Source organism: Oenanthe melanoleuca, chromosome 2 (genome assembly GCF_029582105.1).
Source record: "Oenanthe melanoleuca isolate GR-GAL-2019-014 chromosome 2, OMel1.0, whole genome shotgun sequence".
NCBI classification, from domain to species: Eukaryota; Metazoa; Chordata; class Aves; order Passeriformes; family Muscicapidae; genus Oenanthe; species Oenanthe melanoleuca.
This window is the reverse complement of record NC_079335.1, coordinates 90,577,769-90,602,554: the sequence shown is the minus strand read 5'-3', so window position 1 is coordinate 90,602,554 and position 24,786 is coordinate 90,577,769. Positions and strand designations below refer to the sequence as shown.

At 39.4% G+C, this 24,786-nt stretch overlaps 1 protein-coding gene across 2 annotated transcripts in view; it reads left to right on the top strand.

Moving 5' to 3' along the window:
- KIAA0319 (KIAA0319 ortholog) overlaps nt 1–21,578 on the top strand; it is a 50,248-nt gene extending 28,670 nt beyond the window's left edge. Inside the window, exons 5-21 of one of the 2 annotated variants that reach the window (XM_056484231.1) lie at nt 1,456–1,554; nt 2,212–2,309; nt 2,693–2,780; nt 3,292–3,384; nt 4,012–4,144; nt 5,920–6,148; nt 8,417–8,540; nt 9,835–9,967; nt 10,869–11,017; nt 12,863–13,014; nt 14,049–14,187; nt 15,303–15,462; nt 16,720–16,862; nt 17,813–17,935; nt 18,874–18,964; nt 20,471–20,562; nt 21,400–21,578. In XM_056484231.1, the coding sequence (XP_056340206.1) occupies nt 1,456–1,554; nt 2,212–2,309; nt 2,693–2,780; nt 3,292–3,384; nt 4,012–4,144; nt 5,920–6,148; nt 8,417–8,540; nt 9,835–9,967; nt 10,869–11,017; nt 12,863–13,014; nt 14,049–14,187; nt 15,303–15,462; nt 16,720–16,862; nt 17,813–17,935; nt 18,874–18,964; nt 20,471–20,562; nt 21,400–21,578 (2,225 nt within the window). Of the gene's footprint in view, nt 1–1,449; nt 1,555–2,211; nt 2,310–2,692; nt 2,781–3,291; nt 3,385–4,011; nt 4,145–5,919; nt 6,149–8,416; nt 8,541–9,834; nt 9,968–10,868; nt 11,018–12,862; nt 13,015–14,048; nt 14,188–15,302; nt 15,463–16,719; nt 16,863–17,812; nt 17,936–18,873; nt 18,965–20,470; nt 20,563–21,399 lie in introns of both variants that reach the window. The other variant, XM_056484230.1, reaches the window with a different exon arrangement.
- The last annotated feature ends 3,208 nt before the right edge of the window (nt 21,579–24,786 follow it).

Here is a 24,786-nt window from a genome sequence, read left to right as displayed (position 1 = left end):
TCGTGTTCTCCTTTCTCCTCCTGAGTTTCCTACCTCCCTGCACACACTGACAAAGGACTAGAAGGAAGCAGAGAAGCACACATGTGTGTTTTTCTGTATTCCTAATGTACTGAGGGATGTGGAGAGCCTTTGCTTCTTGGTAGAGGAAGTCTGGTTTGGGGCATTCTTGACAGCCTCTACCAAAATGAAACCTGCCAGCCAGAATAGCAATAAAAGGTAACAGGAAGAGATGAGCTACAAGAGATTCCTCTCCAAGACAATGAATCATCATTACCATTGACTGTTGACTAGGCAGCTCTTCCTCCTCTTCCTGTGAAGGTTGAAGGGAGCCCAAAAAGGAGATTGGAAGAAAAAGCTGAGGGGAAGGTTGTGGTGAATCTCACTGTAGGTACTGCTTTATGCAAGGATTGCCTAGGATTTGTGTGTTCTCAGCCAGATTGTCTAGAGAGTCTCAATGACAGTCCCTCTTTCTCTCTTTTGGCCATCACCCTCTTCTAGCCATTTTATTACCATCTCATGTGAAGGTCAAAGTGCAAACCTTTGCTCCACTGGTGTTTAGGGCAATTTCTGTGATCAGTTGTGAAGCTTTGGGTGAATTGAAGTAGCAGTGACAGAAAGTGGGCTGTCAGTGTCTTCACTTCATCCATTTTTAGACCCATCAGCTGCCACTGCTGAGTAGCTTCTTTGGCATCTCTTCTGAGTTTGTAAGTTGGACATTTAGAAACTAGTGAACGCAGCCTTCGGAGAACTTGTGTTCTGTGGTTTCCCAATATTAAAAGTAAGGTATTTAAAACATTTGAAATGCAGGACTAAACAAAGTTTCCCTAAGTTGTGCTTTGATATATTTCTCCTGGGGGCTGTTTTTGTGTACTTTGGCATTTTTTTGAAGGAGAAAAGTTTTCACGGACAAGGACTGGATAGCAAGTGGATTGAGTGGACAGTTCAGATAAGAAGTAACCATTTGCCTTGCTGTGCAAGTGAATTTTTTAAAAGAAACACAAGATGGACATTGGAACCAGCCCTACAAGTGCAACACAAACATCAAAGTTGTACTTCTTGGTGAAAATTGAAGTTCTACTATGCTTTTTTTTTGTCTTCTATAACTGTATTTTTTAAATTCCTGTGCTTCCAATTACTGAGAAAAGTACATACTCTGTATGCAGAGCATAGTTACCTCTGATGTAGAAGAATGATGAGAATGCTTTTCTCTGAGACAGAAGTAGGGAAAATGACACTTCATAGCTGGAGAAGGAAAAAAAACTTTGGTTTGGTAAAAAGTGTGGGAATCACAGTCGTGATTAAATAGATTGTTATTTTATAATGCATTAAGGATTTTTTTTAATTGTCACTGCCTGTTCTCTGTAAAGTGCTTGTCAAATTTTCCTTAATCCATTGCAAAATTTACATCAGTTCCATCTGTTATAACATAGTGTACTCATCCTGTCTTACATACAGTTAAAGAACTTACTGTGTCTGCTGGAGATAACATACAAGTGATGTTACCCAAAAATGATGTTGAACTGAATGCCTTTGCTGTCCCACCACCATCTACAGGTGAGTTGAATGCCTTGGTACACAAGGAGATGCACACACTACCAGCTTGCAAATGCAGACAAATTCTGAGTTATGAGAACATCCACCACTTGGGATAAAACAATTTTTCTCATTTCTAATACTGCCTCTTTTGTGGCTGTAACTGCAGAGAGGATTTCCTCTGCTGGATTTTTAAGAAGAATTTTATTTTTTTTAAGTGGCTTTTACTTTCAGAACCTGAACTCACTAGCCAGATGGTTCAATAGAAAGCCTGTAATTTCTGCCAAAAGATGATGTGGCCTAGTTTTTAGCATCTTGCTGTAAAGCTCAGGGGAGGCGGGAAAGTAGGTTTTGAATGCAGCATTTGCCTTAGAACTGCCAGCTTCTGAATTGCAGGAGCAAATGAAAGATGTTTCATAAGTAGCTATGTAAAATATGTTGTCTTCACATGAAGCTGGTTTTGTGAAGAAGTCAGGTATTTGTGAAGCCCTTTACATCCTTGCTGCTTTACCAAGTTGCAACACTTTGGGAATTCAATTTGTGGTCATACTGCTTCATTTTACAGGCTTTAGCAGTAGCAGTCATGATTTTATACTGCAGCATTTCATCTGATGAATGGTGAACTTGATTTCTTTGTTTTCTGGGCTGATTGTTCTTATGCTGTGTTATTGCTCTTAGAAACAGCCTACACCTATGAGTGGAGCTTAATCAGTCACCCTGCTGACTACAGTGGGGAAATGGAGCACAGGCACAGCCAGACTTTGAAGCTCTCTCATGTAAGTGAGCTGTAAGCTCAGGCTCGTTATGTTTGTGTGGTCCTTTCACGAAATTACAACCTTTGAGGAAGGGCACCTTGATTCAAGGAGTTCAAATGGCTTCAAGCCATACTGAGTCTCTTCACTTATTTGTGTCATCAAATTTATACCAGTATCTTAGAGTGCTGTAATAATTTTCTAAGATAGACTAAAAATTCCTTAATGTTTGCTTCATATTCCCTATTTCCAGGCAGTGACTAGTGGCCTTTTATTTATGTATTTATAAAAGTAGTTTGAGAATTCAGACATCCAGATTTATTCTTTTGTGATAAGATTTTCGTATTTAAGCATACTTATTTTGTACAGTTCAATATGTAACCCTATTTGTTCTGTGTTTGCCTCAGTTATCAGTGGGACTTTATGCCTTCAAAGTGACAGTTTCTGGTGAAAATGCCTTTGGTGAAGGTTTTGTAAATGTCACAGTCAAACCAGGTAAATCAGTTGACTTGATATAATTAATGTCTTTGACACAAGTACAGCATACTTATCAAACAGTCTCTCAGTTGCTGTTTGTCAAGGACATCTGGCAGTCCAGTCATGCTAATGTATTTCATACCTTGGTGTCTATAAGGGGTTTAAAGGAAGTAGAACTAAGTGTCTTGTATTTAAGTGCTCCCTAGTCTTTCTCCCTCCTCAGGCAAAGCCTGAGATATCATCATGCCACTTTTTCTGCATTTCCTTTCCTTTCATTCACCCAACAGTACATGCAATCTGAATTGCACCACGTAGGAGCACTGCAGTGGAACACTGCTGTGTCAGCACACGACTTATCAGTAACTTCTTCTTTGCCTTGTCCAAAAAGGACAGCAGATGCTGCAAAGCTGTGTTTCTTAGTTTTAGCTACTGGGGGCTATTGATCTGTAGACTTAACATTAGTTTTGCCTGGGCTTTCACTAATACTCTTTTTTTTTCCCTTTTTTCTTCCTCCCCATCTTTCTTACAGCAGTCAGAATTAACCAGCCACCTGTTGCTGTTGCTTCACCCAAAGTGCAGGAAGTTTCCTTGCCTACAACTTCAACCTTCATCGATGGCAGTCGTATGTACTGGACCATTCTGTGCTTATATCCTATATTTTTGATATAGTTTGTCAATTAATATACTGTTTGTCAATTACAGGTGAAATTCCTTCTCCTCACTCTTCTCAGAAGCTCCTGAATAATGGTTTATTCTGGGAATATGTGTCCAGTTAAATATAATTATAAATTATTTTAATAAATATAAAACACAACCTTGCGCTTGGAGTTGGAGAAGCAGTGTGTCAGAGACTGCTGCATCCAGACAGCAGCTACTCTTACAGCTTCTTCCTGTCCTGCCCAGAGAGCCTCTATGCCAGTACATGGGGCCATAATAGAGGGTTGTCAGATAGGGTGTGATGAGGTGTTGTAGTTACATTTATAATTACTGAGTGCAGACAAATAGGAATATGCAGAGTCTGAGACTGATATTCTTTTTTTTTTTTTTTTTTTTTTTTTCTAATTCATGTGTGTGAAGAATTGTTTAGATAAATAATACCAAAGGTAATTTGGTATGACTGTGGTTCATGAAGTTTATTCAACTACACTTGTAGAGACAATTGTAGAAAACGAGTTAGGGATGAACGACTCAAGTATTCATTCCAGCAATTAATACAAGAAACTGATTAGTTTTTCTTTAATGAATGTAGAAAGCATAGATGATGTGAAGATAGTGAGTTACCACTGGGAAGAAATTCAAGGTCCCCTGCGAGAGCAGAAGGCATCTGCTGACACACCAGTCTTGCACTTGTCTAACCTTGTTCCTGGAAACTACACCTTCAGGTACCTGCATGATGGTTTTCTTGGGGGCTTATCTGTCATATCAGCTAAATGTTTGGTTTTTTTCTGTGCTCATATATATCTCCTCAAACAAAAAGCTTAATTTTTCTTCTGTTACAGTTACTCTTCATTTTGCACAGTGGAGAAACATACAGAGAGGTTTTAATAAAAAATGCTTGCTTCTGATCCTTTATTACACAAAATTACAGAAAAGAGGGTATCTTAAATTAAATATCTCCCCACTTTCCAGTAATAACAACTGTGACAGACTATTTTTTTTTTCCTTAGCTTAGAAGTTGGCTAGTGCCCTGAATGAAACTATGAGTCAGGCTGTGAAAGTCATCCTTTGAAGGGTGGTGGCAGACAGAATAATATTGGCAGACTGATCCTCACAAAACATGTTTATGCACTGCTTTTACTAAGGATCATTCTTTTCTTTATAAAATCATTTGCCTTGCTACTGGTTTCTTCCATTTATGCATTGCTGAAGCTGGGGGTTGCCCAGACAGTGGAAGCAATATTTGTGGTTCAAGTTGCTTTAGTAAAGATCAGTTCTTTTTCTGAAGTGTAACTTAATGCCCAGTCTATACAGAGACAGACTTCCCACTGACACAGCTTGGGTTCTTTGGTTGCCAGTGGATTGCATATCAGTCAATATATTACATATCAGTGTAGCAGCAGCAGATTGCTGAAACCAGCATATATAAACATTATTATACATTATATACATTAGCTTGGTGCTTCACCTAAGTTCCACCAAAAGTTTTACAGTTTCTACTTGAATTCTGTATTTTTTACTGGAATTATTCCATGTCAGACAGTAGCAGAAAGGAGTGTTAATTTTTTCCATGTTATAAAGGGCAGTGTCTTGCTTACACAACCAATGCTTCTAAGTGTGTTCCAAATCCTAGGGAATTAAGAAGTCATTGCATCCCTGTGCCTTTGGGGGAGGCTGGCTTTCCTGAGCAGTAGAGCAATGTGCTGATACAAGAAATTAGCTGGACAAAAAAACCCAGTGCTCTTGATGTGCACTCATGGCAAAATGTACATGTTCCCTGATGTCTGAGGTAGTGAGCACTAGTTTTGTTCCTGCTCAGGTTCCCTTCCACATGGTCAGCTGTATGCAGTTTTCATAAGAGAGGTGGATTAGAGATTAGTTGGTCACCACACTGCAGAGGGCAGCTTTCATCCCTTTGAAGTGTCTGAAATATTCTCATTTTAAGATGACTTTGTGCTTCTGAGAGGCAGTAATGTCTGGGGCTTTTTAAAACCCTGTACTTTTTTAATTTTGTAACTTGACATTGATATTAAGCTCCATTAAAATTAGTAATGGTGTGCCACAAATAAGAAGTGAGGATCTGCTGCTGTGCTATATGCAAAGCTTCTGAACATCCAGAGTAGTTGTAGATGTTTCACTATACTGTTTCATTATAGGTGATGAGTAAAATCCCTTTTTTTTACTGAGTACATTTCTAAAATAGTTTGTAGTGAATGGTGAAGTTGCCACTGTCAGCAGGTAAAGGATTTAATCTTGGATCCAGAATAACAATGCTTTTTTTAATTGTTTTTCTTAAAAGTTGAAAGATGTGTTTGTAAAGTTTTCTGAATTTCTTTCCTGCCTTAGTTGAGGGATATGTGTGTCTGAAGCAGAAGTTCATATCATATAATCAGTGTTTTTTGTTTAGGTGGTGTTTGAAAAAGTGCCAGAAAAAGATTAATATTTCAATTCAGAAGTTGGCAGAAGTTCATCTTAACAGATACTGTTTTTCCTGTTGTAGACTCACAGTGATTGATTCAGATGGTGCAGCCAACTCCACCATTGCATCTCTGACTGTCAACAAGCCAGTGGATTACCCACCTATTGCTAATGCAGGACCGAATCAGGCAGTCACTTTGCCCCAGAACTTCATTACACTGAATGGGAACCAGAGCAGTGATGACCATGAAATTGTCAGCTATGAGTGGTCACTCAGTCCCAAAAGCAAAGGCAAGGTTGTAGCAATGCAGGTATGTGTATTTCTCCTTGCATAGGATTGAAGAGCACTTTTATCTTTGTCTCTAATGTGAGCAAACACATACCTAGGTAACTGCTCAGAAGCACTGAAATACCTAGAGTGATGGTATATTTTTTTTGTTTTTCTCTCACATGTATTCAGCTCTTATTTTAGATACTAGTTTTAATTCCTTTTCATATTTTTTATATTCTTTGGGGCCAAACAAACTTGCTTGTTCCCAGGTGGTTTGGAAAGACTTCAAGTTCACATTGTCTGTCCTTGAATCCCAGAGGTTGTTTCATGGGCTCCCATCTTCTGAGACTGTGGTCAGGCTGAAAACTGGCTATAGGAGAATGTTGGGGTAGTCAGAATTTTCTTGAAACACTTCCTGTGGGAAACAGTAGAACTCACATAGAAACTTAGTTTTGTGAGTGAAAGATGACAAGACCTTTTGGCAGTGTTTATGCAGCTCTGTGGTGGACTTTTATTCTCACTAAAATGTGGGTTTCCAGTGATGGCTTACAGAATTTATTCTCTTATTTTGATGATTGTTTTTGTTGTTCTTGTTTTGGGCTTTTTTTTTTTTTTTTAATCTGAAAAGTTACTAAATATTTTCACTGGACTTGCATTCGGTAAGTTGGATATTCTTGCAGCTCTGTAGGTGGTTGAGATAATTAATGTACTTAATACAGCTGAAACTCAGGAGCCATTTTTTGACACTTGATTTCTGCCATGTTGGCAAGTGCTTTAGACCTTAAGATCAGAAAAGAGATCAATCACTGTATTTAGGAAAGAAGTAATGTTATTAATACAAGACTACACTGTAGAGGAAATTAAAAATTATGGAAGGACTTACAGCATAATGACTTCTTCTGGTCATTCACCAAGACAAAAACTTTCCAAAAGCACCCAAGCGAACTGGACATGTAGTTTTTGAGAGCTGTTCTATCTTAAAGCAAACTGTCTGAAGGAAGGGAATGGCTACAGGAGATAATCAATGGATTCATTAGGTATTTAATGTGGAGATGCAAGGGCGTGTTACAGGTTCTTTTCAACAGACTAGTAATCTTTTTTGTGTGCCTCAAGCTGAGGATCATAGAACTGTAGAATGGTTTGGGTTGGAAGGGAAATTGAAGATCATCTTGTTCCAATGCCTTGCCGTGGGCAGGGATGTCACTCACTAGACCAGGTTTTTCAAGGCCCCATCCAATTTGGTGTTAAACAGTTCCAGTGATGGGGTATCCTCAGCTTCTCTGGGCAACCTGTGCCAGTGCTTCACCACCTTCTGAGTAAATAATTTCTTCTAATATCTAATGTAACCTTGCCATCTGTCACTTTGAAACTATTCCCCCTTGTCTTGTCACTATCTGTCCATATAGAAAGTTCCTCTCTCTCCTTTTATAAGCCCCCTTTAGGTACTGGAAGAATGCAATGAGTTCTCCCCAGAGCCTTCTCCTCTCCAGGCTGAACAACCCCAACTTTCTCAGCCTTTTTTTGGAGAGGTGCTTCAGCCGATGCTGGTCTGCGGTATATTACATGATATCCACTGCTAGAGTGTAATGTAACAAGTACCTCTGCTGGTTAGTTAGTTGTATATCAAGTCTCTTTGTTCTTACTGTCATCTTTATCCAAAAAAAAAAAAAAAAAAAAGATAGCCAAACCTATTTGAATTATGAGAGGTGCCAAAAATGTTCATTTTATAAGAAAAAGGACCTGTAGCTGGGCCCAGTCATTTTATGAGCTTTTATAGGTATCAGCAAATGCTGCTGGAAGAGTAGATACAGGACAGAGTTGTTTTGTTTAATATGGGGTTTTTTTCCATAACCCTATTTGTCTGGGTTCAAGTCAAGCTTGGTTTTGCATTTAACAGTTTTTATAAGTACAAAAGGATGTCATGATGTTTGGTTTTGAAAATATCATTAAGGAAATGGAATAAGCTGTAGGAATTCTCATCAGTGTTTAATTTCCTAATTGAGAACCGAATGTGTTCCGTGTGTTTCACAATTATTGTTGTGGAGAAATAATGCAGAGAAATTAGGATTTATTGCCTACAGATATTTCTCTGGGTTGGTAGGAACAGTTGCAATAGTGAACACATTACCTCTGTCTGTGACCAAATTTTAAGCCTCCTCTTTATCTGCAAGGTGCAGGAACTCCTTGTTCAAACCTGCATTTATGACTTCAAGGATTTCTTTTTGCTTACATTTGCTCTGCAAGACCTTTCATTAGCCAGGACTATTTCTGTTCTCTCTGGTGCTCTGTCCTTGCCGGCGCCGCGAAGGGAGTGCGCACGCCGTACCTGCAGCTCTCCGCAATGCAGGAAGGGGATTACACGTTCCAGCTGACGGTGACAGACTCCGCGCGGCAGCGCTCCACGGCCGAGGTCACGCTCATCGTGCAGCCTGGTAAGTCAGGGCAGCACGGCTGGGGTGTCCCTCAGGGCTGGCCCAGCCTGGTGCCTTGGCACCGTTCTCCAACGCCTCCTCTGCCCGCATTGCACCTCTGATATGGCACACTCTGCATCAAGGACTTGTCCATCTGCTGTCAAAGCAGGCAGTTAAGTGTAGAATCAAACAAAATCCAGGTGCTGACCCTGAGGGTTCACACCAGGTCTATTTGAATGTGCTTTTAAAACCCAAATTGGAGCTCTTGAGTTTCATGTCCTACAGAGTCTGTTTTGAAAGCAGCTCAGAGTGCTTTGCTCAGTTTTCTTATTGTTTTGCTATTCTCCTGCAACATTCTTTGTGTGCTTTGAATTCGCTCAAACAAATTGCATTCTGTTTCCTAGGAAAAAGTGTCAACCAAGGACTTTTCAAAAGCTACATCTTTCACATGTTTATTTAGGTTTGGGAACCAAATGAAGAATAAGCCCAAATTGTTTGGCCTCGTGATTTTTTTAATGCCTTTTTTTTTCACAGTATGTTTGCCTTTTACATCCACAGTGGCCTTTTCTGCCCATGTGCATTCTACCATGGGGCCATATTTTATCTTTCTGTTGCTGCTTAATATATATCTTTTGTAGATGATCCCGTCTGGGACAAATTTATAGCAGTCATTCACTGCAGAAATCAAGAACATAAATTGGAAGTGTGGTGTGTGGTGGTGACTTTTTGAGACCCATTATAATGTGGAGTTAGAAAAATGCTATTGCTGAAGTCAGGCTCAAGGGTAAATAAATACCCAGGAAAATGGGTATTTTACCAGTTTTACCATTTCGCAAAAGCAGAGGCTAAAAACAGAGTGACAGGTTATGTTTCTGCACTAAATCCTCAAAGGCTATAATTTGGCATTAGCTTAGTGGCCTTGAGCAGCAGACAGAATGGATCAATATCTCCTCTGAGAGCAAAGAATCATATTTTTGTGGAAGGTTTTGAAGGGGATAGACTGGTGGGACCAGGAGAATACCCCCCCCATTCATGTTTTCTCACATTTCATATAATGCATTGAGTATGCAGCAAGATTCTTGGGAGTGTAACTGTGCCTTCAGATAAGACTAATTAAAAAGGAAGTACTTGTGGGATTTGGCTTGCTGCAGAGCTGACCTTTCCCACATGCTGGCTTGTGCATGTCATACTTGTGGTTTGTACCTTTTGAGCCAATCTGTCAAAATTTTGTCCAAGTACCCTGTGCAAAATCTGATTGGCAAGACTTGCCAGTGACTACCTAGAAAATGTCATACACTAAATGCCAATTTTGCAGAAAATAACAGTCCTCCAGTAGCAGTGGCTGGCCCTGACAAGGAATTGACCTTCCCAGTAGAAAGTACTACATTGGATGGAAGCAAAAGCCAAGATGACCAAGGCATTGTCTTCTATCACTGGGAAAATATCAGGTATCCAAAGATTTTACTAACTATTTTACTTAGTAAAATAGAGAAGAGTGAAAGTGATTGAGTCTAGAACCTCTTAATCACGAATCATGAATTACATTTGAGAATTGCTTTCAGGACAATCCCACTTGGGTAGTAATAGCATAAGAAATAGCAATTTTAAGTTGAACTTGAAAAGCTCTGGCAGTCTCTGCCTATGATTTGCAGTGCTTCATTTTGAGGCCTACTTTTATAAAATTAAGAGAAAATAACAGGAGTTTCTGTGTCTCCTGTTAAAAAGCAAGTAGCAGGCTTGGTTTGCATCCTGAAAAATTTTTCCATCTGTGCATAGAACTAGGGCTTCTGAGTCACTTGTTTATTGCACAGTAAAGTGTCAGTCACTTTGCCCTGAACTTCCAGTAACAGGGGACTAAATCACTCTTGAATGATGATGGAAAATGTTTTAGAAAAGCTTATAATTGTAGGTTTATGTGCAAAACTAACTGATCCTTAATAAAAGGGCAAGGTATTTTAGCTCATGCAGCTATTGTACCTGACACAGGGAGAGGTCTGCTGGCAGCCTGTACAGGTTGTGAGTGGCTCTTAGAGCAATATAATTTGCATGAAATTGCTATGAGTTCTATTTTCATGCTCTCATGGAATAAGAGCTGTGATGAGGTTGGACTTCTGGGGGGTATTTTCTACTCTTCTGATAGGTGGGGAATTGGGCTTGAATGCTTAGAATGTCTTGAAAAAAGGCATGAATGAATTCTCTAAACTAAACTCATGTGTCAAATAGTTCTTTAGCCATCAGTGCTTATAGCAGTAGTAGAATTACCACATATAAAATCAAAAGGCCTGGGCAATGCTGGTGAACTCACTGTTTGGCTGCCTGGGTAGATGTTTGCGAGATGTTTTGTTTCAGTGGGCCAAGCTCTGTACAGATGGAAAATGATGACAAGGCAATAGCGACTGTGACTGGTCTCCAGGTTGGTACCTATCACTTCAGGCTGACTGTGAAAGACCAACAGGGCTTGAGCAGTGCATCTGTGCTCTCCATTACTGTGAAGGAAGGTAAGCCTGGTTCTGCTTCCTGGGCCATGGTGGGCAACTGGATAGTTCATTCAGTCACTGACAGAATGTGAAGGAAATCAGAGCAGAAAGGTGTAACATATTTATTGTTATATTTCAAATGTGTTTAAGAAAACTGCTCTTTTGTAGTAAAGTAGTATTATGAGTGACTGGCAGAATTAATTTCATTTGATGCAAGCTATTTTAATGTTCAATATATGAAAAATTAGTTGCAATAAACATGCTCCAAAATAATATTTTTGACAATTGTATGTCTACATCATTAAAAAGATACGTTTTTCTTTTATCTTTGAAATTAAGCTTTGAGCAGAAAAGCAGTTTTACTGTGGATTTTAAAGTAACTTCCAAGAAGTGACATCTCAGTGAACCAAGTTCCACTTAAAAATTTAGTATTAAAAGATCTGGGTTGTTTGTTTGGTTTGTTTTTTTATTTTATTTTGGTGTTCTGTTGTTGTGGTGGGTTTGTTATTGTTTTTTGGTTTTGGTTTTTTGTTGTTTTTTTTTTTAATTATATAGAAAAACAGTTGCTGTAGTGTGGAGTATTTTAGGGTTTTTGGATTTTTTTGCCAACATACATGCTGTGGAAGAGGTTTAGGATAATCATAGTATCACAGAATGGTTTGGATTTGAAGGGATCTTGAAAATCAAATTGTTCCAAACCTCCTACCATAGCCTGGGACACCTTCCACTAGACCAGGTAGCTCAAAGCCCCAGCCAGTCTGGCCTTGGACACTTCCAAGGATGTGTTGACTTCAGCAAGCCCAGGATGCAGTTGGCTTTCTGGACTGCAGGTGCACACTGCTGGGTCATGCTGAGCTTCTTGTCAGTCAACACCCTAAATCCTTCTCTTTAAGGCTTAGTGGCATTATACTGACTGCTCCCAATCCAGTCTCTGCCCAACTTGTATTTGGCATTGGGATTGCTCTGACCCAAATACATCTTGGAGAAAAAGCTGGACTTTGTTTTACTCATGTGCATCATTGCTTGAACTGTTTCAGAGTTTCAGTTAATAAATGGCAACAGCTCTGCCCAAATAAGCCCATGTTCTTGTTTGTGCTATGAAGTGTAACCATAGTAAGTTCTGTCTACAGTTGCAGGTTTGATCTTAAAAATACTCTTTTCCAATAACCAAGTTTAGTCAACTTATTTCACTAGGAAGAGACACAGCCCTATGCTGTTACAGCCAATGCCCTTGAGATCTGCCCAGGGCTGAATTATTTACGTCCAACTATTTGTGTCCAGTGAGGTATTTCACTCACCCGCAGCTTCCCTGAGCCCTGGCTTACTAGCTGTGTTCTGAAAAAAATCAGTGATGTCTGGTTTCTGGAAGGAGACATAGTCATATTTCTTTGGCTTTTTTTCACTGTATGCCCAGTGCATGCCTTAGTTTTACTGATAGTGGTGAGCAAAAAACATGTGGGCATTAGACTTAAGTTACCTGATTGCATTTTGCCTAAATACAGGCATTTTGAAGATACAGTATCTTGCACAAGCTTCTATTGGTTAATAAGTGATTTTCCAGATGAAAAGGTCCTAGCATGGTGATCTCATGATGGGCTGTGTTCCTCAGTAGGCAGAAAATCATTTTGCTTGACTGAGAAGATCTGAGAATATCCCACATGCTTCCTGAAAAAGATCTTCCTCCTCAACTGCAATATGCTCAGAGCCAGATTCTGTATGCCCACTCATCCTTTCCCTGTAGCTTTGACATGGGGTTCAGTTGGTACTATCTACAATCATCAGGTAAAGAATTGCAGTGTGGGTGTATTGGCAATGGCATATCACGTGTTTTGAAAGCAAATCCTTCTTCACTATTTTTATGGCTAGAAAACAACAGTCCACCCCGGGCACATGCTGGTGGGAAGCATGTTCTAGTGCTTCCAAACAACTCTGTTACCTTGGATGGCTCAGGGTCTGCTGATGACCAGGGGATTGTGTCGTATTTGTGGATTCGGGATGGTCAAAGCCCAGCAGCTGGGGTAAGTTTCTTGGAGGTTGTAACAAAATTTGGCTTTTGTTATGCATGTAACTGCAGCAGAGAGAGCAGGTACGGCCCACAGGATGCTGTCAGATGTGGTGCCTGTTTCTGGTTTGTCTTCCTTGCTCTCTGTAATGCTGTGGTCAAGGGGCTGGTGATATTTTCAGTACAGCTAGAGAATATAGCAGCTAAGGACTGCAGCAATGCAGAGTAATTGGTGGTTGTATGAAGCAAATGAGTTTGAGAGGAAAAAAATATCTGAAATTCAGATATTCCAAAGGAGGAAGGGTCTGAGAGAGCAAGTACTAATAAAGATTAAGGAATCCTGCCTGGTGGCATATGAGGTAAACTTAAGGTAAAAATGGTGTTTGACATTAGATGTGTAGGCACCTTCCCTGGCAGACAATGGTGATTAGCCTGGGGCATTAGGGCAGGGGATTCTGTTCTCTGAGTGGGGCAGACAGCAGAAATACCCTGAGGATAAACTTCAGTTATGTGTCAGCTAATAAAACTGGGAAATTTCCTATTTGCAAAAAGTGTTGTGGACAGCTCTTTGGTCTCGGGAAGATAGTGGTAAATCAGCAGGTACTGCGAGAGGAGAAAAAGCAAAGCCATAAAAAAATTCTAGAGGCAATTCACATGAAGGTGTAAGGAAGAGGTTTAGCTTAAATGTAGCTGGCAGAGTTGATAGCTGAAAATGCACAAACTCCAAGGAAAAGAAATTAAGATTTAAGAAGGCAGAACTAAGGATACCGGAATAAAATTGAGAAATAATAATGTAACTGTCCTGAATTTTCAAGAAGATGAGTTCTTCAGAATGTCATCTGTTCTTCTTTGGGTATTTCTAATGAAAATATCCATAGTGTGCAGACATCCTCATTAACTGTCGCTTCCAAATTTCATTACTCTGCTATAAACTGTGGGTAGGTCACATTTGTCCCAAAAGTCAAAAGCAAGAACTCATAGTGTCATACCAGATAATGAAACCTGCATCTTTGTCTGAGGGTGTAACTATTCTGGACCTGGTTTTTGCAGGATGTCATCCATGGCTCAGACCATGAGGCAGTACTGCAGCTAACTAATCTTGTGGAAGGAACCTATATTTTCCACTTGAAAGTGACGGATGCTAAGGGAGACTCAGATGTTGATTCAGCAACTGTTGAAGTGCGGCCTGGTATGACAATTAAAAGGTCATCGACATGTTGTGAATACCATATCTTTGTTCTCCTTTTCACTTGCTTGCTCAGATGTTGATGAGAATCTCTCAAGTTAAAACGCAGAGCAAACAGGTCTCTGTCTTCTTACTGTTCTGTGACTAGGCCCAAGGTGTGTTAAAAGGTGACATCAGGATTTTAAACAACTGCAGTCACCACAGTTGGGACCATAAATAAATAAAAAATTATACCTACTAGTTAATATTTTCATTAGGCTTTTGTTGCTTCTCATTTATTGTAGGTTTTTTTTGTTTCTTCTCCTGGTTGTTAATAAGTTTGGCCAATAGAAAGAGATAGGAGCTGACCATTAAATTTAAGTAGAAATGCTGCTGTTTTCGATGGTTGAGAGTGTGGCTTTGTTTTTCTTTTTTCATCCTGAAAGACAAAAAAAAATTGTCAAAGAATTTCAGGGGTTTGTAAATGCAGGCAAAATAGCTAAATAATGGAAGTTTACTGTTGAATGTAATCATAGTAATTGGATTATGGGATATTGAGATATTATATAGATGTTGGATCATGGGGTATCTGTGAAGTTTGTTTTGTTTGTGAGGCACTCTAGAATTCAAGCACCATATAAAAGAAACCTCAGTTTGTAAGGATAGGCAGGATAAACATACCTGATATTTCTCAAATTTACCATCCTCATTTGCTCACAGTCTTGCATGCTACAATGTGAGTCCATCTTTTGCTCCCTTTTTCTGGTGGTAGTTAGTAGTAGATAACTAGCAGGGAACTTGATCATTGGACTCATCTGGTGCTTCCCTCTAACCTTAAGATGGCAGCATTTAGGAGAGTGAAAGTTGCTCTTCTGCTCACAAATGTGTAAATGCTGAAAATGCACCCTGAAGTACTTTATTTCTATTGATAAGATGAGTTACTATCTTAGGACGCACCAGGTTTGTTTCATAGAGTGTGACAAAATTAGCTGAGTACTTCTCTAAGAAAACAAAAGTGTTGGCTTATGAGTGGTATGGATCTTATGCAGAAAACTATAGTATTAATAAATCCTTTCAAGTACTGCATGCTGGTACTGAAATACTTGCTCTGAAGGAATAGCATCTTCTTCTTCTGTTAGATCCCAGAAAGAGTGGTCTGGTGGAGCTGATCCTGCAGGTTGGAGTGGGACAGCTAAGTGAGCAGCAGAAGGACACTCTGGTGAGACAGTTGGCTGTACTGCTGAATGTTTTGGATTCAGATATCAAAGTTCAGAAGATACAAGCCTACTCAGATATAAGGTACAGAGATGTTCTGCTGTGCCAGAGACTTGTGATTTTCTTTGCCACTCTGACAGCTCATAATTAGTTGCAAAATAATCTTTCGTAAGATGACTTATATACTTGAAATATACTTTAAAGGGTGAATTTCTTCTGCGGTAGAAAATTGATGAAGTAAACTCTGTGGAGGCTCAGAACTGACGTGTTTTGTTTTAAAAAGTCCCATTTTTTTGTGTACAGATTTTTTCTTTTTCCTTTAAAGAAGATGCATGCATATATATTTTAGTGCCTTTGTTCCAAATGATGGATGGTGTGAGATAAACAGACTTTCTCACAGTGAGGCTTTCATTGTATTTCAAAATAAATTTCCAGCTCTATTTAATCAAACCTATTTTATTGCCCCTTTTTTTCCCCACTTCTTCTCCATGGTTTTTATAGTCTTAATATTTTATAAACATTTTCCCAGGTAACTGGTGATGAAAATCCATTTTTTGCACAGAAAGCTCCACAGTGGATTCTCTTAAATGTGGTATTTTACTGTAAAGAAGAAATACTCCCTCTGCTTGGTGTAGAGTGCTAGAGATGGCTGTGTGTACCTAGAGAAACTTCTCAGCATAATTGGTAGAACCTGTTTACACGAGCTAGCTTTAAATTACTTCTTGTCAATTGGTAATTTAAAATCCATTTTGGTGTTTATTTAGTTCTCAGGGAACCTCTTAATATTTAAAAACACGATGAGGAAAGTCTACTATTTATAGCTATGATATTTTTAATCACAGCTTTTCAAATTAAAATGTTCCCTGAAGTATCTGATACAGCGTGAGATCAACACCACCCAGCTTAAAAGTTGTGGATGACAGGGCAGGAGAGTTTCCACATGAAGTTCTCTGGATCCCTTGCTTCTGAGCTTTTTCTCCTTTTAAATTCAGTTTCCTTAAGTTAAGTGAAATTTCTTCAGAGTATTTTTGAAAGGCTCTACATGAGAATGGAGATGCTTCTTAAAGCAAAAGTCAGAAGACCAAGGAGGGAATTACATTTGCTGTTAGCCTCCTCTGTCTTCTGTGAAATTGAGAATCCCGAGAACTGCTGCTGCTCCCAGCTCAGAATGAAGATCAGTTGACTGCTCCACAGACAGAGTTCCCTAATCTTTATCAATGGTGACATTGGCTTTCCAGAAGCAAAAAAGACAAAATGCTATACACCTTTATACTTTATTGCTGAATGCCTGACAAAAGTGATCTGTGGCAGCAGTCCTGACCTTAGCTGTTCTTTCTGCAGCACTGCAGTCGTGTTCTACGTGCAGAACGGGCATCCTTCCACGGTGATCAAGGCATCAGATGTCTCACGGACTCTGCACGTGCAGCTTTTGAAACAGAAGGCTGACTTCTTGCTTTTTAAAGTCCTGAGAGTTGACACGGCTGGTATGTTTTGGATTGTGCTTGCTCATCTCAGAACTTTGCAGGCATTTGGCTAACACAGCACCTGGAAACGCTGCGTGAAGTCTTTCTGTCTGCCATCTGGTGTCTGGGCTTGGTGGGTGTAGCTTTTTTAATGATATTGAGGACAATACTTAAAATGCTTCAGGATTTGTGGTAGGTAGTCTGGTGCCAGACACTCTTAAAAGACATCATCTCTATCAGCAGGCAAAAGCTCATCTTAATTTGGTCTGCATCAGGAGGGCCTGTGGAATGAGGATAAAGATACCTTACATACTGCCTTTTCTTGGAAGATGTGCAAAACTTAATATAGCCATAAAGCTGATATGTTTCATGTCTCTGCTTCCTTCAGGGTTTTTAGAGTTCAGCAAAGAGGCTTGTAATCTAACTTGTTCTTGTCTGCCTGTATCAGGCAATATGTGTGATAGCTGTGTTGAGACCTAGTCTTCTAATCTTGTCCAATGTACACAGGCCACTGGGGTTTCCTGTAATGAACTCTTTCTCTTGCCCAAAAAGATGCTTGAACTTCTAAGCTTATTTTAAGCTTCACTAGTAATGTCAACCCTTTATGATCCTTAGGTATTACAGACATGACTTCTCCATAATTTAAAATCAGGACACAACAATTCAAGTACAAAGTAAGCAAGCTCTGGTGATAAAATAGTCACTGATTGTGTAATAAAATCTGTCTTTATTTACTGGTTGAAAAGGTTGTTGTTCTGTTACGAATATATTCTGATTACATTCTTTCTCCTCACAGCCAGCAGTCTGCTACACTGTAGATCTATTTGACACATAACCCCAAAGGAAATGGAGTTTCAAAACATACAGTGTAATGAGCCAGATGCTTTGCCACCAATGTAGTCTAACATTAAGAGAATGTAGGACAAGTTGTCCATTTACACAACTGATCCTGTGTTTGATTCTGTTCTTAGCCTGTCTTTTGAAATGCTCTGGACATGGGCACTGTGACCCCATAACAAAGCGCTGCATTTGCTACCAGCTGTGGATGGAAAACCTGATTCATCGTTATCTAAATGATGGAGAGAGTAATTGTGGTGAGTTTGGGTGTTGAGGGATGTCTTTCAAGAGTAACTTGTTGTCATGTGAGACTTGATTATTTGTTCTCAGAATTGGGAATAAAGAGGTAGATGCTGAGGGAAGACTAAACCAGTCTGTTTTCCAGCCCAACAATACTTTTCTGTTGAAAGATATTTGAATGATTTCTTGAAATGATGTCTTGAAAGTGGTAGGCTAAATTTTAAAGATAATCACTGTTTGATAAAAAAAAGTGAAAACTTGGTCATGGGAGGGAGATTGTGCAATAATTTGGGGCTGTTGGAGGGGTTGTTGAATAACATGGAGATCACAAAGCTTTTGAGTAGGACTATTGCAAGGCTGGAAAAGAGGCAGCAATTTCAATTTCTCTGAGTGGATGGTTGATGCTTCTGTGCCAAAAGTGTGATCTAATCTAAGCAAAGAAAATATCAGTGTTCCAGACTGACCAGTACTGACCTTTAGAACCTGATAACACTGACAACTGTGAGTATACATTCTGGAGTTCAAATTACCTCTCTCTATCTTTTCCTGTTTTCCTGGATTTATAAATATAAATGTGCAGGTAGAAGGATCTACCTCTAATCAGTTCCTCTTTTGAAGCACTAAAGTGCCAGACCCAGGGTACCTCTGTTTATTTTAGTTAGGGCATGATAACTGAGGTGGTAACCACAACCCTCTGCAGGAGTGTCAGTTCCTACACAGACTTCAGATATCTTGGAATGGTAGAAGTCATTTGAGAGGAATACAGTTTTCTAATGTGCATTTCTAATCTTACAGCTTAAAGATTTTTAGGAATTCATGCAAGAATATGTTGGTGCTGAGTTTTCCTACATTCCTGTTGCCACTCCCCATTCCTCAGGTTATTTTAATAGCATTGTATTAGAAGTTATTCTGTTCATATGACCTTATAAGGCACTGTTGTGTTTCTTTTTTTCAGAGTGGAGTATACTCTATGTGACTGTATCTGTTTTTATTCTGATTGTGGTCATGGTAGGGCTTGCCTGGTTCTGCATCTGCTGCTGTAAAAGGTACATGATTTGTGTTTCTTTTTGATGGGGTATACACAAAAATTGCACACACCATCACATGTTTCAGTCCAGTCCATAGCACTAAACCACTGAGCTCATATTGGACATGTGAGGAGCTTCCAGTAGCTGTTTGTGTAGACACACACTCCTTTTGTAAAAAAAGCGTATCCATTTGTGTGTCTGTGCTCTTCTGCATTACGAAAACCAAAAAGTTAATGTTGCAGTATCCTTCATGTTAAGTGGTAATTAATGTTAAAATGCTGAGAATATGCTGCAGATCTTCAGTCTCCTACTGAGTCCTGCAGGCACTCCATACTAAGGAAAAAAAGACACACCCTGAAGGTCACATGTTCTAGGCCATGGGAAAGGATCTGCTCCCAGTCTGGTTTCTTCCTTGGATAGGAAGAATGGTTGGCTGGGCTGCATGTGGCTTGCAGGCAAAGAGTACTCTAGTGATCTAAGTCATGCTGACTTCTTGCTTTCTTTTTCCTTAAACAGGAGCATTCATACTACTGAATGTCATTTCCCTCCCTGCCTCCCCTCCAGTCTTTTCTAGTGAGCTGATAAGAAATTCTCTTTCAAGTGACAAGCTTCTGCAAATTCTGTCACTACAGCAAGTGTTTTTGCTGCAGCTCAAATAGCTCAGCAAATAGATAGCTTGTTCGGGTGTTAGCAGAAATAAAATGCCATCAAAATCTTTCTGGATTTGCATCTTTTTCTAGGATGTCTTTGCAGTGTGCAAAAAATGTGTAGGAGTCGATATCAAGTTTATTTTTATGGTTGCAGGAACAGTGCTGTTAGTAGAAAACTTTAAATAGTAAAGTGTGTCCCATTCCACTCCCACAGTGTGGGGTGGAGGTGCACAGGCTTGTGTGTATTGGATGATTATTTGAGGGATTTTTTATGAGTTCAGCTGCTTGTTTCCTTTGTCCTCATATGGCTTGTGCCTGAGAGGGAGGGCTGGTTGATAGAGATCCATGTGAAAAAGAGGAGGGAATTACAGCATGGGACAGAATGCCAAGAGATTCCCTTTGCCTTGTGCGAACTACATGAAAAAGTGTAGACTCAAGATTTGGCTGGAGATTTGGAGGTTTTATAAACTTTGAGTTGCCAGATGAATTCTACAGAAGACCGCGGAGGGGAGGCCAAGGCTGGCTTTTGCTGTAATGCTGGCTGAGCTGTAAGGTAGCTTCTCCACTGTGAACTGTGGGGGCACATGAATTAGCAATTGTAGTTACTGTGTTGGATTTGAATAAACTCTGGCTTAGGAGAGCAAATCAATCTGCCTTGCTTTCTTCATCTTTCTATGTCAGTGAAAAATAACTATACTGTCTTGACCATATTGTACTACTGCCTTATTTAGGTATAAACTGAAAATATTTTTCAGTGGAGGTGAAAAAGTACAGTGACATTCTATATGTTTGGGGATATATATGAAAAGGAAAGGGGGGTGGATTTATGTGTGTACATGAGAATGAAATGTCTTTTTGCTTACTATCTTTTTAGCAGGAAGAGGACCAAGATAAGAAAGAAAACAAAATATACCATCCTAGATAACATAGACGAACAGGAGAGAATGGAGCTGCGGCCCAAATATGGTAGGTGCTGTATGGAACTCACCCACCAAGCTTACAGCCAGTGTGTCTGAACTGATACCTGTAGGCAGGGGAACCCAAAAGCAGGTCTATAAATTTGGGAATGGCAGAGACAAACAGACAGTAAAGTGGTTGGGGAAGAATCAGTTAATTTCTTTAATAAAGCCTTGGGCTCAGCCTCTGCTCTGAGCTTCTGAGTTTATATTAATTTAGAACATTGAACTGCCCCACAGATTTCCTCCATGTAAGCCTTCTTCCTCTACACGTGCTTTAATTTGGAACTGATTTTGTTGCTGCATGGCAATTCTCTCCTAACCCATCAGTGCCCTGTTAGACATCAGTAGATTTCAGCTGCTGTTTGCATATCTTTTAATTTACCTGACTTTCAGTTCTTAGCAGGGGAAATCTTCGAATCCAAGGAAATAAAATCGTTCTGAGAAATTGCTTCCTAGAAAGACAATGTTTCTTTAGAAAATGTGACCTTTCACTACCACTCAAGATAATAAGGTCATTGAGTGGACAGACTGATTTCCAGATTCAAGATATTAAAAATACATTGGGTATACACTAAGATAATCTAGTTGTTTAAGTACATTTAAATTTAAATGCATATATTCACATTTAGAGTCATAAACTTCTGGGCCTGCAGTGAAGTCATCAGAGTATCTGAAATGGTGTATAATAATTCTTAAGCCAGATTTTGTACTGGTGTATGCTGTTACATTGCACTGCAGAGAATGTTTTCACTTACCTTTCATATCACAGCAGAGGAGAAGATGGTTATATCTTACTAAAACCCCAATACTTTCTAATGAGTTTGTTTTGCTTTTTTATTGTCAGGTATAAAACACAGAAGTACAGAACACAACTCCAGTCTGATGGTCTCTGAGTCAGAGTTTGACAGTGATCAGGACACTATCTTCAGCAGAGAAAAGATTGAAAGAGAGAATTCTAGAACACTTATAAATGGATCTGTCAGAAATGGAGTTTCCTTCAACTATAGCTCAAAAGACAGATAACTGAATGAGGGTAAAAGCACAGAACACACTGGTGTGACATATCTGAAACATGTTGGCCCACCTCTGTTTTTCCATCATCAAAATCTTCCTAAAATATCAACTAATTGCAGATTAAAGGGTAAATTTTTAGCACAGGTAGGGAAAGGCAGAAGGAGGGAGAAAGGATTAGATGGTGAGCTAATTCCTCTTATCACTATTACAGGAGCAAGAAAAAGCACATCTTACTTCTTGCATGTTCTGTGCTGAATGCTTGAACTTCAGAAGGCCTTTTTTTTCTATATTACTGCTACAAAACTAGCCAGAGCTGTTCTGCTACAAATTATGGTAACTAACAATGGCACACAGATTCATATGTGCTGCTAATGCTCTCTTTGAGAAGTGATGGGATTTACAACAGCAAAAGCCAATGTAGATGAAGTTCCTTACAACTATAGAGAGCAATATGTGGCCACAGGCTCCATCTTCATTTTCAGTTTAGTATGGAAACACAAAGAGCATTTTTAGTGCATTGTCTTTATCCAATTCTTCTTTGTGACTTCCTTTTCTAGGATAGTGTTCATTGGGTGAAAACATTCTTGTTTTTAGATAAAGTTAACAACTAGGCACTGGATCAGCTGTAATGTAACATGGTATATCTTTGTCCTGTAGGATGGCAGTGTTCCCTTATTCACATAGGAGGTGTGATATCTGCAGGGAAAGCCAGCCTTAGGTTGCTTCTGTAATGATCAAGCTGTTTTGGGTCTGCCATTTCCATCCAGGAAACTGTAGCAGGAAGGACTTGGTGCAATGCACCTTGAGGAGCATTTTGAGCACTCCAAACAACCTTTTTAGATCACTTTGAGGAGCTCTGGACCTTTTAAGACTAAATGCTCAGCTGAGGTGAGTTTTCATCTGTCAGCATCAAGTGCTCAATAAGGAATGTGCTGGGCACTTGTGCAGTGAAATGTTTTCGGCAAATACCCTGTGTGGAGCAGGAGGGTCATTGTATTTTCATTGTTGTGGTAATTGGCAATGAGCAATGTTTTAGCTTGAACATGAGATTGTTTGACTTTTTCCTCTCTGGCCATTGAGTGACTGGATGTGTTGGCCTGAAGAGATCCTTTTAGGTCTTTGGCAAGGGAAGGTGTATCACAGTTCTGACATTCTTGTTCACAACCTGGTAATTTCTTCACAGTCTGCTTGTTAGGCTTTGAAATCATGGCCCCAGTACTGCTTTTGAAATCTCTAACTGAAGACCTGACTTCTATATACAGGCCTCACTTGTGAGGGCATCTGTATCAGTGGTACTGTGTGGCCATGACATCAGCTTCTCCTGGGGGTCCTCTACTGATGTACTGAAGTCTAGGGCTGAGATGTAGGAATTTCGTGTTTTGCTGGAGAAAGCATTCTTCTGGGAGCATTTTTGAAGAGTTTTTTTTTAAATGTTTTGGGGTTTTGTTTTGTGGGGTTTTTTTGGGTTTGTTTTTTTTTTTGTTTTTTTGTTTTTTTTTTGGTTGGTTGGTTTTTTTTATTACAGTGGTATAGAACCTGTTATCAGAGGATGGAGTAGTATAGACATCAAGGCGAGCTGTTTAGAAGGGTTGGGAGGGGGACATAGCCCATTTTCATCAAGAGGAATAATGTAGTAGAGAATTTGGGGGCTTTCTCCATCCTTTCTTAGAAGTCTAACACAACAGAGTAGCTGGCTTGAACACTGTGGCTTCTGTGCTTTTGTTAAGGGACTTGGGCAACAGTCAGAACTATTTAGGTTGGAAAAAATCAGTGGTCAAAAGCTGCAGCAATGTAGCATTCTCATAACTTATTTTATACTTTTGGTTCTCAAGTGCAGTCATCAGCAGTCCCTAAGACTACTACTTCAGCACTGAGGAGTATTTTCCCTGTGTCAAGCCCTGCATTTTTCTGGAGATCTCGGTGTGGCTGCAGGAATCACTGTGGTGGGAGAGGCTGTGAAGAGCTAAAAGGGCTAATACAGGTGTTGTCTATGTTTTTCCCATACACACCAGCAAAGTATACAGTATGTATGGTATGATTTGCTTTCTTCAGAAACCAAGTTTCAACTCTGTGTATGGGGGTTTAGGCTATTTCTTGAAACAAATCTACTTTATCACACTCTCCCTCTTCTTGAGAGTGTGCATGTGTATGTATATATATATTTTTAAATAACTTGGTCAACGAAAGCAAGGTCAGCTTCTGATGTCTTTCAGTTCCTGTTCTAGGAACTTATTTATTATGTGTTAACATAATAAAAGTAGTGTTCACTTTAAAGCATTCCTGAAAAAAAGTTAAAGCCCATTCAAAATAGTAATTTATTTCTTTCCTTTGAAATCCAAATGTTGGGCTTAATCCATTATGAACAACTACATAGAATGTTCTAGCAGGAATTATTCTCTTGAAAACATGCATTTTTAAACAAGTAAATAAGTTGCTTAAATAATTTCAAGTTTGTACGTGCCGTGCTGCCATTGATGCTTCTGCTAATACTGTCTCCAGTGTGCCTTTATCTATAAGCTTACCTTCTAGGATATGTCAGTGCAGTCAGCAGCATCTGTCAGTTTTGTGAAATTAGTGACTTATGTCTTTTGGGTTTATTTTATGTTTTTAAAGCCAGTGCTGAAACCTAGGATGTTCTTCTTTGAAGATATTGAAATGTCTTTTTTAAACAAACAAACTCCACCAAAATGGAAAACTGTTTCTCTAGTAAAATAACTCCAGGAACTGTAAACCTGCATTCCTTAATGCTGCAGAATTTCCAGGACTGTTCCCCTGCCCATGGATGCACACTGCTGGGCCCAGATCTTTGGATCTCTGGTAAGTTCACGGGCCATGCGAATGTATGCATGATTTGCTTGTTTCTCACTCTAACAAATAAGAAGTATTAGACATTTCTCATTGTATATGGCCCTAGCAAGTGGAAGTTGCTTGGTGAATTCTGTTCTCCAGATGATACTTTGACATTTTTGTTGCTAACTATTTTAGCTATGTTTTCAGAGTTGAAAATACTTTAAATTTTTCACCTGCTTCTGATTCTACTAGTTTGGTTATTCCACCTGCTTGGAAGGAGAAGGTATTCCTTTTACCATAAGAGCAGGCTTGCTTTTAATACATGGCACTTGCACAGAAGCTGAAAGCAATAATTTTTGGCTCTGTCAATTTGTGGTATCATGTTTGTATCACTTGGCCAAGTATGTTTGTGTCAGGAATGTAGTAG